Source organism: Bombus pyrosoma, linkage group LG6 (assembly GCF_014825855.1).
Source record: "Bombus pyrosoma isolate SC7728 linkage group LG6, ASM1482585v1, whole genome shotgun sequence".
Lineage (NCBI taxonomy): Eukaryota > Metazoa > Arthropoda > Insecta > Hymenoptera > Apidae > Bombus > Bombus pyrosoma.
Window position 1 is genome coordinate 16,296,039 of NC_057775.1, and position 17,318 is coordinate 16,313,356.

General features: G+C 37.7%; 1 protein-coding gene across 4 annotated transcripts in view; it reads left to right on the forward strand.

Moving 5' to 3' along the window:
- LOC122568153 (semaphorin-2A) overlaps nucleotides 1–17,318 on the forward strand; it is a 558,514-nt gene that overhangs the window by 489,421 nt on the left and 51,775 nt on the right. For all 4 annotated transcript variants that reach the window (XM_043727557.1, XM_043727556.1, XM_043727558.1 and 1 more), the window contains one exon: nucleotides 8,909–8,960. In XM_043727557.1, the coding sequence (XP_043583492.1) occupies nucleotides 8,909–8,960 (52 nt within the window). The remainder of the gene's footprint in view (nucleotides 1–8,908; nucleotides 8,961–17,318) is intronic.

Below are 17,318 nucleotides of genomic sequence, written 5' to 3' on the forward strand. Positions count from 1 at the left end.
GTGGAGGAAACGGGATTACGAACGGGGAGAATAAATCGGATAAAGGCGACGACGAGGTAAGAAATGACAAGCGCGTAAGATCCTTCCTTTTAAAAACGATTCCCTTCGTCCTGGTAACAAGACGGGAGCGCCTGCGCGTACCAAAGCGCATAAGGGGTGAAAAGGCAAAAACGCGACTTACGATAAATTGCATTTTCCAACGAGCAAGAGCGAGCAGGAGTTTAACGTTTCCTGTTTTCTGGCTTCGTTCCATGGCCTCGTTTCTAGTTTCCCTTCGACTATCCACCTACACACGCAGCCACCCCTCCCCGCAATATCGAATTCCGATAAGAATCCTCGCGCAAAAGGAAAACGATTCCGACATTCCTTTTCCAATGATGCGAAACGATTAAGCTCTATGATCCCCGAGAACGCGGCGTTTCAATGATGTGACTCTCGATTTCAGACGGAACATCAGCGTACCACCCTCTCAGCTGCGGGGGCGTAGTTTAATTAAAAGGCTCCGGATAAAACGCAGCGCGTTATTCGCAAATTCGAGTCGATTCTGCGCTTTGTAAAAAGCGAATTGTGCCCGGCTTCCCACTGAGCGATACTGTTAATCGTTCGCGAGCCGGTTAATTGGATTTCCAGATGATATTCTTCGAAAAGAGGGTGATCGATGACCTGGTGTAAATGATAAATTGCTACGCTGAGATTGGATTCGATGCGGTTTCTTTCCTTTTCTTTTTTTTTTTTTTTTTTTTTTAATAAGCTACTACGAAGGAAGAATCGTTACTTTTGTACAGAATTTTTTAAATTTTAAAGGCAGCCGTAGGGCATCAGCGTGATGTTCTTTGTAAAGGGGTAGATCGATGATTTGGTATAAGTGATACATTTTTATGATGAAAATCGTTTTCGTGCTGCTCTCTTTTTATAGAATCCTTATATTTGAGATTGCCTCCAGGTGGAAATCGTAGAATATAGGTCAATATTATTGGTAAATTTAGAAGATGGGTGATTGAAACTTTTGTAATTTCAATATGAACACGATAATTATTAATTGCGTGTATTAAAAGGAAAATGAAATTATTATCAATTATTATAAAAGCGTTTTATGTCTTATGAATTGTTGTTGCTTTTGTTGTTTTATGTTGTTGTTAATATTTCGCCTCTTTATCCTATAAAATTAAAATTGGAATCCATCGAAGAAAATTTATTTTTCAATTAAAAAAATTTAATCAACAAATTTTGTTGCATTAAACGCTAATAACAACTTATAAATATTTGTCTCCTCATCGATCGACACGTTCTTTTTCATAAAAGTACAATTCCTGTCGTTTCTATAGAAAAATGCTGACGTGTTAATTACCTACTTCCCTCGAATTACAAAATCCAATATTAGTTCGATAATGAGCCACACTGCAATTAGTGACCTCGGTGTTACCGAACGGAGACCTAGTAACAATTAATGCACACGAGTTTCGCCTAACCGTAAACTATTCTGATTAATTTTGCCAATCCTGAAACTTCGACAAAGGCGCGCCACAAATATCCTTGCATTTGAATTCCTGTAAAAATATGTGACAGGTGAAAAAAGTCACGAGTGAAATAAACATGCATGTCAAATGTATAACGATTGATTTGAATTATTTACGAACGTCAATCTCAACAGAACATTTACGCTCAGCGAAATTACAATCGGTTCTAGCGCTTCAGTTCAATGCGATTCATGCGAAATGAAGAAAAACAACGTGCTGTAGTCAGGCTATTTCATAAAACACAGTATGGTAGCATAATAGATCGTGTCGATGGAATGAAAAATAAAAAAGATAAACGTTTCCGCTCAGAAAAATGGACAAAGGAAAGGGGCGATGGAGTTAAATCGATACCTCAAAACAAATTGCTCGATAATGCCTCGACCTCTTGGTCCGTGATAATAAATTTTTCCTCGCCGCCTAAGAACCACACGCGCTCGTGCATCGTCGATGCCAGCTAGGGTTAACCGTCGAGGAAAAATGCTGGTACAGGTGTGTGTGTGTGTGTGTGTGTGTGTGTGTGTGTGTGTGTGTGTGTGTAAGTGGAAACAATGAACGAAAAAGCGAGCAAAAGCAGGAAAAATGGAAGAACGAAATAAAGGTCAAAAAAAGGGGGAGGAAGAAGAGTAAAAAAAGAGGAAAAGGGCGAGGTGTGTAATCGACGCGCGTTTCAGATCGTCGTTGATGGTGATAAGTGGCGAACGATCACACTTTCGCTCCATGCGAATTGCTCGTGTCGCACGGATCGCGTCCTGCACATGTTCCTAACCGTATCCCATCATGATTCCCTTTGTCCCTCTTCCCCTTATCCTTTATGATCCCTTTTTAGCTTGTTGTATCGTCAGCGTAGGATCGATACTACGTACGAGCATCGTTGCTCGTTAATTAGAAAGGTGATACCCATTAATTGTAGTTGGAGAATCGATGGCTGCGTTGCGGTTCGCTCCGCCATTAAGACACGCTAATCGAACCCTTGCAATTATCAGACTTCCGGCCGAGTTGCCGAGTCGAGGAAAAAAGAAAGAAGTCGTTCTTTATCCTACGAGAGTAGCGAGGAATAGTATCGCGGTGTCGAATATTGGAATCTCGTCTTCTTGAAATGATATTGCGATACGGAAATCTTTGGCGTTCCATCACGACCCTGTTAGCAACCTGTGGAACAGAAGCCTTATCTTGCTCTTTCTGCGATTTTATGGAACTTATCTGTGTTACTTTTTTATCTTCTTCTGCGTTTTTTTTTTTATCTCTTTGATTGTATCCTATAGTTGAGTCGTTATCTTTTTACAAACCATTTTGTTTTTCTTTCATTTGCTCAGATATATTTTACTGGGATAAGTTTTAGGGCTTACTCTTATTTTTTTTTTTTTTTTTTTTGCGCATCGATTGGACAGAGGTAAGAATTCGTGATATTGAAAAGCGTTGTCCACGTGATGCGTGAAAAAGGAGTGGAATTATGTGAATGCCTTGCGAGATTGCGCTGTCGAGTATGTGCTTCCATTGTCGATATTGGAGTGCTACGGAAAAATGACATCGATTAGTCCCATCATTCTCGACAATAAACGACTCTCATGTCGAGATTTAGATGTATCGAGTACCGTGTTAATGCACTTCAAGTGGATCACTCTATTTGTAGTACTTTTGAGACTTTTGATGTCCTCTTGTGAATAATCTTTCTATAATCGTTTTATCACACACACACACACACACACACACAAGCATTTACTACTGAAATTTTCTAGCAAGTTACAGGAATTGCTAAAAGTTTTCGTTATGCGCAAGTCAAGTTTAATTTTCATTGAAAACTGAATTGTATAGCATGGTATGGAGAATGAAAGGAAGTATGTACGTTTATATGAGTAGATGTTCATAAAAGTTTACACGTGACCGCTTAACTTTGTTTCGCTTGGCTAATTTGAAACTCCTTTGTCGCTCGAATAATGAGATGCATTGCGCTTCGTTCATCGAATAGAGTCTAATTCAGTCCGTGTCACGGTTCGTTCTCTATTCTAATTCAACATACCTCATTGGTCGACCTACGAGCATACAGCGGAACGTCTCTTAATGAAAGTAAAGCCTGGCCACTGGGAAATCGATTTTATGTTACGGGCGAATTGATTTTATTTTTGCTACATTTCTTTCATTTTGTTGACGATTCTTTTGATATAAAAGTGTATGGAATTGTAGAACACTGATTGCAAATCGTGTATTCAATACTCAATACATAGTAATGAGTATTGTATTATAATTAAATAATAGCATTGTATTAATAGTAAATAGCATTCTATACGTACAAAATGATATCAAAAAGAAGAATCTCTTGCGCCTGCATCAGAAGAAGGAAAGAAAATGAAAGAGAAGAGGAAGAAAATCAAAAGTAGGAAACCCATGAAGGAATAAGTGTATTTATAAGTTTATGAATTAAATTCATCGATAATATATTGCTGCAAATATTTGTAGTGTCGATTGCGGAATTGTATTGATCCATTTTATGTATTTGATACTTAGATGAAGATCTAAACGACAAAAGTAAGAATCGACAATGTTATCGTTATCATACATAAAGTATAAAAATCTGATAATCGAAGTGTCTAAACGTTAAACGATGTCGCTATATTTTACATAATTAAACGGGCAACGGTGTGGTACGATTCTGGAAACACGGCAAACGCATTTAGCGAATCAATCGAAATCCGACGGATGTGATTAGATTTCACGCATTCGATCAGAATCGAGCGCTCCAGCAATTGAAATGGCCGTAATACAGCCATGGACGTTTGAAATCGATAGGTATCATATAGTGTTAGAGATAATCGCATCGACAAATAATTTATATTTTTTCCTCTTTTGTCTTTTTACGCTTCTGTTGTTCGACTAATAAGCAGCAGCCAAACACTGTTCGATGTGTTTTTCGAAAGAAATCGACGCGGAGTGAATTTCACAATCGAATCTATCGAAAAAGTTTCATCGTTCTGGAATGAAATTTCTCGTTATACGGGATTTGCGTGAGATAAAACTCTTTTGAAGGATTTTACTGCGCCATATTTGCTCGATCATCGTGATATTAGTTCATCGCCGTTTAAACGCCGCGATATTAACTTTCGATGAAAGACAGTGGATCGATAACAGATTCTGACAGCATTTTCCCTCTTTTATGACAAGTAAAAATTCCTGTGTTATTGTTTTATTCAATATGTATTTGGTACTGGGGTTATTAAATCAAATGGTTCGGGAAAAAAGAGAAAAGTCGTGGAGCAGCGCTGAACCGAGTCGTGCTTGTTTCGTTTTTAATTAACGAACGAAAATTTTGTAGGGTCTTGTTTAAAATCAATCAATTCGGTGTAATTAAAACCGAGGTACAATTTCTTCTTCGTTCCTTTATACCTCATAATTGAAATAGGACACAAAATTTAATGAAGTTTTTATCGTTCGGGGAAAATATTAAGTAAATAAGTCAGTATATTATGTGGTAATATATAACACGAAAATTTTAATTTTCTTTTTTTAGATTAAAAAAGTGGGTCATATTATAAAATATGATTATATTAAAAATAATAAAAAAAACATCTAATAGAACAAATCTTTTAATTATTTAATATTCTATAATAACACGTTATATTTCTTAAGTTTATCTCATCTAAAACTTTAGCCTATAGGCAGCCAAAGTTTATAGTTCGTTTAAAATCAAGTCAAACTATATATATATATATATACATGTATTCGTTAAGTGATTCACACCTCGAATTGTTAAAATCGATCTGTTATGTTACATCGCAGAGAATACATTATTCTTGCAAAGATTTCGATGTTAATAACAACAGTACCTCTTTCCTGACGTGCGTTTCGCCATCGAAAATTTAAGGGGGAAGATGGGGACTGGATCTCGACACAGTGGATAATGCATTGCAGGTCGGAGCTGTCTGTCACGTCACGTGCAACACCAAGTCAGACACCGACGCTTTTCTGATTTACTGGCTAGTGAATTTCCAAGTTTGTCGAGTACGTTACTTTACTTTGATATGAAACTACTTTGAAATATTTATTTTTATTATGTAATCGGTCGTGATTTCTATTTATTGTGGCAACTTAGAAATGAATCAATCAAGAAGTTATTCAATTATTTTGATACAAATTTGTTTAATAATAATGTCTAGAGTTTCAGGAGAGAATTTGCTGTAAATCTAAGAATCAGTTGAAAAGAGGAGATTTAAAAATGAAATTTAGTGAATGATAGTACCATTGTTACTTTAGATTATCACACTTTTATGATGTAACAAATACATTTACTATTGTTATTACAAAATCGGCAGAGGTAACATCTCTATCAAACTCATTTAAATCGAAGCATCATACCTTGAAACATTTTACTAAATTTATTAAATATTATAACTATACCAAGCCAATTTTCTTTAACTTTATTGCTGATTAAATACCAATAGAAATGACCAAAAATTTATCAGCAAATTGTTTAAATATAACAATAAATTTATAATCCATTTCGATATAAACTATCATACATTGAATTGAAAGAAGAAAAGAATAAAAGGAAATTCAACTACAAAAGACATCAGACCAGAAACATATATCGTCACGCCTACGATTCTATCAAAATTCTTGCAAGTAACTCGTTCCGTGAGGCAATCGAAAAATTACAGAACGAAAAGCTGAAGGAAAAGGGAAACGGTAGAAATTCTCAACTGGCTCGAAAGAGATCGGATACCACGGTCCGGCATTTCGAAGCTGACTGGGCGGTTTTTTTAAATCGAAAACACGATGACTTCACGCTCACGTTCCCGCTGCCATCGATCACCCCCGCAAATTGCTTTCGTACAAATTTTTTCCCCCGTTCTTTCCGGTTGTCTCGAGCGACGAGCTTGCACGTACAAGGTCTCGCCCCGCCTTTCCCATTCACCTGTTCACGTCAGCCCTCCAGGAAACTTCTCCAGAAAGCGAGAAGCCGGCGCAGCCGGATTCCAAACTACGGATTTGTTTTTCCACGTCGCTATTTACTTTTTCACGGCAGCGTGCACCGGATGAATGAGCAAGGGAAACCTTCGAAGGGTAAAGCAAACGACTGCCTTTCTCACCCTTATTTCTCTCTTTCGCCTTTTTCCATACTTTTTTTCTTTTTCTTCGTCTTTCTTCTTTTTTTCTGAACCCGCATTCCATCCGACTGCGTGTTTTCTATTGAAGGCCAATGACGAACGGTTATTGGAATAAAGTTATGTGGCGCGCCGGCGCTAATGTTGCGAAACATTTCGAAACTGGGTAAATTCGATTTACCCCAGCCACCGATGCTCGCTGTTCCATGTACCACTTCGCTCGATCCGCCGACACGCACTTTTGTTTTCACCCACGATTCGATCTCGTTGTAGATGTAACGGGAAATCGCTATCATTTTCCGACCGCGTCGTCCTGCGGAGTTTTTGCTAATTAGCGCGTCCGTGGAAACGATTCGGTTTTGTCGACTGGATTTTGCGAATAGCACGGTTGAAGTAATCGTGTAGGGTATTTCAAAATCGAGTACGTGTTTGTAGACTTGCACGTATACATGGTATTTTATTGGAATGATGAAAGTTATGTGCGAAATTGGATGAAGATGAATCTTTTGATTTTCTAAATGAATTCTTCAAATGAACGATCAAAGATTATTTCTGATATGTAATAATATTCTTAGCAATTGTATTATTCAAAGTCCTTCTCAGGAAATGGAAAAGTTTAATTATCGACGAAAGAAAATATTTTGGGGTAAGAAATTTATAATGATTCCCATTTGTAAGCACTTTATTCGCATTTACCAGTTTCACCAATTTCACCATTTATCATATAAACGAAAACGGCTAATGCAGTCAAACATGATTACACTTGTAAACAAATATTATACCAATTTCTATACACGTATGTCTATGTTTCACTTTTAAAGTCAGCAAAATATATCGCAAAATTCCAGTTATCAATATAAAGAAAGTTTCTTATATTATGCAGCGTAGCGAGCTGGAAAACTCGAAGTTTTCCATTTTCTAGGTCAGGCAACTACGAATTTCCTCGTTCTGAATAACTCGCCGAATTCTTACGAAGGTGCCGTAGAAACGAAAATTAAATATGCCTACGAGCTGTATGTAATCGAAGCTCCAGCTTCAGCTCCAGCTTCAATTGTTCCAAATTCCCGGTTCCGGGCGATTCCGTGGAACACGTCGCTCCGGCCATACAAACGTTTAGTTTAACGCCATTGGAATTTCTAGAGGGAAAGTAGAGGGTTGTATTCGCTGAATTGAGGAAAAATCTTCCGAAGAAGAAACCCCGTTGCCTTGGTTCTTTATTATTAGATGTATTTTTATGCAGTTATGATAAATTTAAAAATGCAAAGATCCAAAGAATGCATATAATATACTGAAACGTATAAAATATCAGGTTGTCCGAAAAGTATCTTTCTTTCGCAAACATGTTTTTTACAACAGTGCACTTTCATACAAATGTGAAACCAAGTTTGTGAAATGTCGTGGTGTTTATCTCAACAGAACAAAATGGATCGTACGTAATTGGACAAAATAATATAAAACAAAAGACGTTGTGCGTCTATTATTTCCTCATAAAACGAAAGAAACTTTTCGGACAACCTAATATCTAGAGTACTCGCCATAATTTTTAGATTATACGAAACAAATTACTGTATGGAATGACAGAGAAAAGAAAATTGATAAAATGTAAGATATATGAAGATACTATAATTTTATGAACTTGATCTATATTCAATAAGAGTAACGAATAAATATAATATATACCACAGAATAGATGAGTGTTGTGAATATGATAAAAAACTTTTGATACAAAAATTACTGAAATTGATAGTGTATAAATTTTAAAGTTTCATTTATCCGCCACAGTAGCCATTCGCCAGTTGTACAATTCTTTTTATAAAGATATGGAATTGCATGACAATCCGCATCCTCGTTATTGTCTTATGACGTGTGCGTATATTTTTTGTTTAATAACCTTGGGCCTAGCCGGAGGATCATGCGTCAAAGGAAATCCTAATAAAAAATAAGCGATAGAACGGAAACGAAGAAAGTTAGGGCTCCGTCGAGGAAGAAGATACAGGAGATTGGTAGACGTAGGGACGAGGGTTTCCTTCCTTCGATGCTCATAGAAATTCCGTGGCGTTTGCGAGCAGTTCCGCCGTGCCGGGCAGAATGCCGTAAGCAAAGTGCCACACACCTCCTACACAACCATACATAACCGTGACTAGATAAGGCGAGCCTGCAGCCCAGCAGGGGTAATGTATCTCACAGACGTACGGAATGAAAATTTATACCCCGAGCTTTCGGCTATCGCCGCGTTTAATGCGAATTGTTGTTACGCCACCGTTGGCTCATTTTCGTTTTTCTCGTTTGTTACAGGGACAAGGTGTTCAGGCTGAATCTGAGCAACATCAGTCATTCTAATTGCGAGGTGAGTAATTCACAGTCTTTTAACACATAAGATGGCTACAAAAAGTATTTGCACGCACATTCTTATCTTTCAACGAACCGTTTTTCTTGTTATACTTTCTCATTGCTTATTCCACATTTTCATTTTATGCTTTCAATCTCATAGCCTCACATTTTTGTTGTCACATTGGAATAATACTACATATACTGTCATTTTCCAATGTTGCGTTCTTTCATCAGATTCTACATTTTATTTTCATTTTATAATAGTAGATAACGAGGTAATAAGATACATATCTTATATAATATAATTATGAAGTTTGATTCTTGGTTATAAAAAATATCACTCACTCAAATTTTCTTTAAATATTATGGACCATAGCGCAGAAATATTATCCTCATTTCTAGTTCGAATGGTTTATTACTGGTAGTATAATCGACAACTTCTGGAATTTTATATGATATTAAAGTTTCTGATCATGGTGTCTAATAACTTTTAATGTCAGTTTCAAAAGTTTCACGATGGAAGAAAGTAAGCTTCGAGTGAAAACTTTAAAGTACTCTTAGAGTGGTCAAGAACTATGTATAGCAGCTATGAAAATAGGAGACTCGCATAAAAAATTCTTCTTACAAAAGAAAATTATATTTTTTACTAACCAGTAGTACATTTGAATGAAAAGAACTTTATAGCATTATTAACGGAGATTAAATTACTATTATACGCATTGTATTGTAGCTATCTTTTATTCTTATATTTATTTTTATTTTTTATTTATTTTTATATTTATTGTTATTTATGTTACTGTTTAATGTATCATATATGAAAATGATGAATCTTGTAAAATATACTTAATTATACTTCGTGCCTCGACTGGTGCGTTTTTCATGATTCACTTCGAATCAATAACTGAACTATATTCTGATGCATGATCCTGAACTGATTCTTATGCATTTTAATCAAAGATATATAAATATATACAGTATAGGAAAAATAATAAAACTCTTCTAAAAATGACAATATTTGACGAAGGAAATAAATGTTTCTATTGAGATATGTATAATTTTGTGTGCTAGACTAGATTAGCCGAGAAGTAATGACACACGTATGTGAATATAAGTGTGTGGAAGTATGTGCGTGCGCGGTGTTTCGAAAAACAGATGAATGTAACTGTTCCGTTGGCAGTCGGGTATGGAAGAAGAAGATAAAAAGATGGTCCCGGGGCTCTCCTACCAATCGTCAGGACGATCACCGTGGAGGTTTTAGCCGGTAGGAATCCGGCACTACCTGACGCCCTCTCCTCGGAGGGCGCGGGGCGCCTATGAAGGTTTCCTCCACGAAAAAAAAAAAAAAAGAAAGAAAGTCTGGTATGGAAGAGGGTGAGACAAAGAGAGTGCTGAGGCAAATGTTTAGTGTTTATTAAATTAATCAAAAACTATTTTAATATGAATTCTAAGTGTAACCTTAGTGTTCCTTTACTTCTATTTTGGCAATTAAGATCCACAATTCTCAACAATATCTTCAAGTCTTATTTCTTCAGCGTTCATAAAAATGTGTATTTGCAACAAATATTTGCAATCCATTAAGAATACTAGTAGATTAATGAAAAGTAATTTGCACTTAATCGCTCCTTAAAATACACATTCGCCTAAAATTCATAAATCGGAACAGTCCGCTACGTTTCAAACAAACAGAATATCAACTTCGTTTTCATAAAACTCCCCTCTGTATACTCACGATTTTACCCCCCGTTGTTTCTGCCCGGTACACGCGGGGATCGCACAGCTGGCAGCGAAACAACAAAAGTAGTAATTTACATTTATAACCTCCGTCCGCCTCGAATTCCAGTTGGCGCAATAAAAATGAATCTATACGCAGGATCTTACGACCGGTGATAGTCGGCGCATCTTCGCGAATTTTACGAATCGCGTACCATTTAATTCGAGGAAACAACGAACAAACGTAGCAACGTTCGAAAACCACCTTCTGTTGCAGCATCACGCTTCGATTAGCATCAAACGTCGCGTAACGCTTGACCCCCTCATGCGCCACGATAAAACTCCGTTCTGCTCGTAAATTCGAAAAACGGTCTTCGTCGTCCCCCATAAAACTGTCAATCATCCCGGCAGAAACGTCGTCTACATCATCGTGACAGCTGACGACTCTACTCGCCTCTAAGCGATCCATTGTAGACGAACGTTGCGTGTCCCGATTTTTCCACGCACTCTTTTCTTCCATTTCGCCTGGATGCACTCGCGCGACTCTGTTCTCGTCGTGCCGCGAACATCGAACAATCGATGTCGGCTTAATGCACGCAGACTGGAAATGGTGGTCGCCGTGAAATTTCATATTTTGTGGAGCCCTTTCTTTTACAGAGAGAGAGAGAAGGAAGATCTTTGCCTTTTTAGTTGGTTTTGTATTATATTCTTGCCGTGATGTTTGGAAAGAAATGGAATTTTCGTGCGAGTCTAATTGCGTGAGTGACAGTGGACAATTTCTGTCGTTGAATACGAGTGAAGGCGTCAGGTGTTATAATATTCGGTTTGTGAATTATCACAATAAACATATTTAAATTTAAGTTTATCCTGAATGTAACCCAGAGAATCTTGAAAGGGGGTGTTACTCTTAAAAAGTTTCGATTTTAGAAGCAAGAAAGGCGAATTCCTTAGCCTTCATCTTTTTCTGTATTTCTTATGTTGTATCTTTGTATATTTTCAGAGTGAAAAAGAGTCAACTTTAATGCTACATATATCTTCGTAAATCCTCAGAATAAGAAGACTCAGTTACAATGACACGTTGACTAAAGTCCAATCAATTTCCGTAGACGAACGCACAAAGATTAATCCTTGTATACGCATAAGCGTACTAAGAACTACATTTCATTGTCGACACCTTTGATAAAGCGACATTCATCGTTTTATTTTATCATTTAGAAGCTAATTCCAAATCCAATTACAACAAATTTTCTACGAAACAAAGCACAATTTTCACAATTTCCCAAGACAAAACAAAGAACAGAGAAGCAGACCAGGCGTATTAAGAACACCAGAGAAGCATAATTGTGCCAATGAAACTGCTGCAATCTTCTTTATACGCCGCTTTGAATCGCGTCCACGCTTTCGTTTAGCATCTCGCCGAACCGCACCTGGTTAAATTTTTCCTGCGCCCAGGTGCACTTCTTGTTGAGCGGCGCTGCACTTGGCGCTCGTTTTCCACGGATACCATCATTGTGGTTCGTTCAGGAAGATTGAATCGGAATTGCTTTGTCGGTACCGACGTCGGTGATGCCGATGTGACCGTGGTCACCTGCAGTCCGATTGTTCGACATTGTCAGGGAAGGAAAATTGCTTTTTAACCTTGTCGAACAATCGCAAGTCTCGAGACGGCCGACCATTTTCCTCTGTGCCGACCACATTGCAACGCTTTTTAAAAAGACCGAAATCCGATCCGTAGATACCTCGTTCGCGTGTCTTTTTCTCTTCTTTCTGTCCATTACTTGAAACGCCTCCATCGAAATTGCCATTAACCTTCATTCCGTTCTTTCTTTCGTTCTTCTTTAGTTTTGTCCGCCCTTTCGTCTCGCGATCAACTTCAGCCTCGATAACGGGCTATCTCGAACGACCAACCGATCTTATTTTCGATTCCTGTTTCGTCGAGAAGGCCAATCTGACGATGGAATTGATTTTTCTAAACGACGTTTCAATCGGATTCTTATGGATATAGGGCAGTTCGATGCTATTGAATTAGCTCTCAGAAGATCATTTTATTTCGTCTTATGTAAGTGTTATTTTATGAGGTATTCTTAGGTCTTTTTTCGTATTGCGCTTTAAATTCTTATCTTCTGTGCGTGATATTTCCGACGAGGATTTGATGTTTCATGAATAATCTTCTATACAAAGTGTCACAAAATATCTAGGTGATATTAATAGGTTTGATTGGAGAGATCAAAGGGATGATAAAAGTTGCTTTACAAAAATAACGTTTAGGGCTCAGTCTTCAAGTTATAAATAACTTTATTTTACTGTGCAAGTATACTGGTTAAAGTAAGAAACATGAAATGTGAGCAACATTCTATATGGATTTTAACTGAATTGATACAAGAAAGAAAGATCTCTAAATTTGTGAAACGATCGCTATTGAAGATAAACAAATAAGAAACTTATTAATGCTTTATAAAAATTCATAATTAACTTTATTCATAAAAATACTTTGTCTCAAATTCATTTTTGTTTTCGTTCCGAAATTTCATTCACCTGTGATATCTTAATTAAAACATGAATATAATATGATTTGACGTTTCTGTGTTCATTATACAACAACCTTTTATACAATTTCCACGAATTCACGGTTATTTTTACACCTTTACATTTTAAAGCCGAGGAATAATAAAATCCCGTATAAAAATTTCCCGACCGATCCATTTTAAAATATGAAAGACTATTTCCCTCGATTGTTCGCGGAGAGTGGAGAAAAAAAAATGATTTCAGTATGGCGTCATTCTTTGGCGCAATATCGCGCGAACACGGCCGCGATCCTCCAGAGCGTTGCACGAAAAGCGGCGACGACAAAGTGTTAGTGTACAGAGGAACAAGAAGAGCCGCAGTTATTGATGACAAGCGGAGATAACGAGCACGTGGAACGTTATTAAATTTCGAGTGGATTGTAGCCAATAAATTGAAAAGCGCGCGTTACACTCGAACGACGCAAAACACACACGCGGACGCTTCGAATCAATCGCGAGGGTCCTCGGATTTGATAAATTTCCTCGCATAACGAGTAGCACAAAGAAACAAGATTAATTGTAATAGGAAAAATAATAATAATAATAATAGATAAAAAAGAAAACGAAATAAGAAAGGTAGAAAGGGCTGGTGAAAAGGAGATGGAAGAAGCAGAGGGAGAGACGTAAGAGAAAACAATTTTCGAGGTATCGGACGTACCTCGAAGAGTAGCTTTTCACGTATCTTTACCTTCTACAGTCCATTGAAATCGGCCATTGAATTCCACCGGATTCCCCTGAGGGGCGAAGAGTTTCGACGGGGATGAAGAAAAAGTCTTTCTCGATACTGGTTTCATGGTTGGGCACAAAGAACGGTGAAACGACGCTCCACCATGAGGGAGGAAACGACAATTCGAAAACGCAATTATTCGGGCAACGTATCGTTGCCGTACCACCTGTCGCGAAACCGAAAACCACCCCAAATAGAGAATCAAAAGAAAAAATATATAAAAGAGGAAAAAGAAACGTTGAAGAGTAAAAGAGATAAAGAGGGGAGAAAGGGAGAAAGAAACTAGAGAACCAACCCCGTTCTCGTTGCCTCTATGGCCAGATGTGACGATTGTCACGAAAAAAAATAATTTAAAAGCGGAGAACAACGCGTGCGATCGCTGGACGTACGCCGGAAAAAGGATAAAGCTCGAGTTTCGTTCTTTCGACAGGGACCATGGTCAGCCGCTTACAGATCATGTTTCCAGCCTGGCCTTTTTTCTTTAATTATGATCGTCGCGTCGGTCCGGTTCGCGAATGGTAAATTGAAGCACGTAAAACAGTCGCGTATCGTGTTTCTCACGCCTGTCCCGATGGCTCTTAACGCCTAGCGTGCTTTGTGCCGTTTGGCATTCGAACTGGGTGTGAAATTGAAATTTTTCGGAGAATTGACGTGACGATTTGATTGGTAAGAGACAGAGGATGATAAAAGTGTGGTACAAGAGTAGGATGAGGAAGAGATATTATTTTACAAGATGATTGTATTACGATGATATATAGAACGATTCAGGTGTATTTGTATCCTATGTGTGGGTTGCTTTAATTTCAAAATGTGAATACAAAGTAGGGAAGATTTCAATTATACTTATAAAAATGTGTGAAATATTTCATTTATATTGATATTGATATTGATATAGCGATATGATGATATTTAAATTCATTCGTGTAATTTTTAAGTGTAAATAAATAAATCATTGTTTAATACGATAATATGGAGACATAACGAACATTTGTTAAAGAAATCGGTTGTCTTCAACCTTTTCTACAAAGTTTCATCTCTAACGCTCGATTAAACTTGTATCTTACTGTTGTACATGACAGTTCGTACTCACGAGAAGTTCATCTTTTATCTTGTCACGTTACGATGCTGTTCTGTGTTTAAAGTTGCTCGACACGAACGGTTACACCGTAACAGTTGCAATAAAATTCCATCGCGAGGCTGACGTTACCGCAGAGTTTAGTTCCATAGAGAATTCCGGGTGACTGTGGTTTCGACTTTGTTCATTGCGGTACCATCATGGCGTGGCCAAACATTAACACGTCCATCGTTTAGCGTCTGGTTTTCAAACGCCACATCATCCATCCATATCGACTCACCTTCAAAATCTTTACGTTTCACTGTAGCTGAAACATATTAACTAACATACAAGATTCTTGTTTCAATCATCAAACATTGACTTATCCCAGTTGAAGTTTAACATTAGTGACAGGAGAGGCGTTTTTCATTTCTTGGACTTTGAAGGCAGGCGAGCACCGTAATGTCAGGATTGTTATCCATCCTTAAAATTACAAGTGAAATATTTGTAACGTACTTTTAAAAAAATATTTCTGTCGTTTTAAGTAGGCGCATGCATATCTCATAATATTTCTCGTGTGAAAATCGAGGCTCTATTCTAATCCTGCTCGTTGCCAGATACTGCCACAGCGAAACAAAGTTGAAGTAATACAGTTGAAATCCTCTTAAAAACTCGCGAGTAATTGAAACGCTCGACCAATTTCAATTTTCCCATTAATAAATGTCATATTACCGTTCCCGCGAAGAATCTTCATCTGCTGTTCCACGAACTTCCGAGGTTCCCCGGTGTCATTACAAAGTTCGGGTCCACGGTGGGACGAACAACACAACTGAGACACCTTGGGACGTGGATTTCCGCGGTGGGACTTTACATACTTGCTACCAGAAAGTAAAATTCGAACGAGAGAGGGTTAAACTCGATCTCGACGTTGCTTAAGGCTCGAAGAGTGGGAGCGTGAAAAATTCGCGAAAGTTAGCCGGCCCGGAGTCGGGCGCAGTTACAATGAAATCCCATTGCGAGGCCGGCGTTGCCACCGCAGAGTTCGATTCCATGGAGAATTAACGGGAATGGGATTTCGATTTTACTCGTGGTAGTGGCGTGGTAACGTGGCCGTAAAACGTTAGCGCAGGCTCAGCCAGGCCACAGAACCGTCCATCCCCCCTGTGACCGAACCCCCGGGAGTGTTTCGCGCTGGCCAAGTAAGGGGACCGTTGCGTTACGTGGTGAACTGTAAAGCGAAAAAAAAAAGGAGAAAAAAAAAGAGAAAAGGAGGGAAAAAGGAAAAAAGAGTGAGTTAGGGAAGGTAAGAAGACGGGCCTAGCGCTTTCTGATGCAATTTCGTGTTTTGCATACGTGTATAGCGATTGCGGTCCGGGAGCAGACCGCAGCGGCGGTATATTCTGGTTTAGACGGCTACGGGAAATTGATACGCTCAAAGATACTTCCGTTCTTCTATGCCTCGCACTTTCTGTTTGTTCACGCTTTGATCCATTCGAAATAGGACGTCTTATTATGTTCTTTGCTCTTCGTTGGAGGGCAACAGATGGATGGGAATGAAAGAATACCTTGTTTTCATTGAGGATATTGATCATTTCTTGAGGATAATGTTTGAGTAGCTCAGATCAGGTAGAAGATTGATATTATCGGTGGTTGATGTAAGTCGTGATTGTTCAGTGATTTATGATAATTCGCAGATGAAATATAATTTGCGGTGTTGGATATATTCAAGATGATGAAGAAAGCAAGCTATGTATATTTAAGTGACTCTGTCCTGGTAAACCAATATTCATTGTATGATATTTATTATAAAAAGTCGACCTTTGTGTTTCAATTTATTTATTGCCAAACTTCTTAAAAGATCTATATCCTCTCAATATGTACAGGGGTTGAACAAAATAATGGAAACATCTCTTATATGTCATATACATATACAGATATGACATATACCAGGTGTTTTATTGTTTTATCTAACCCTATGTCATATTTATATATGTATGTGACGTATAAGAGATGCTTCCATTATTTTGTCCAACCCTAGTATGAGGAAAGAAGATGTATAATACAAGAAACTATAAATCACCATTTTTTCGAAAATTTAAGAATGAAAAAATTGATAATTTTTCTAAATACAGAATGAAATTAGATAATTGTTAGGAAGATTACACAATTGAGTACAATTACAGGAAACTCATTTTAATGAAATATCCAAGGATTTACATACATTTAAGAAATCTGACTTAAAAAAGGTATCATTCCCTATTCCCTAGGTATCAACCTAATAAACAGAGCTCAGTAAGGAAATACAATTTGCAACTTCTC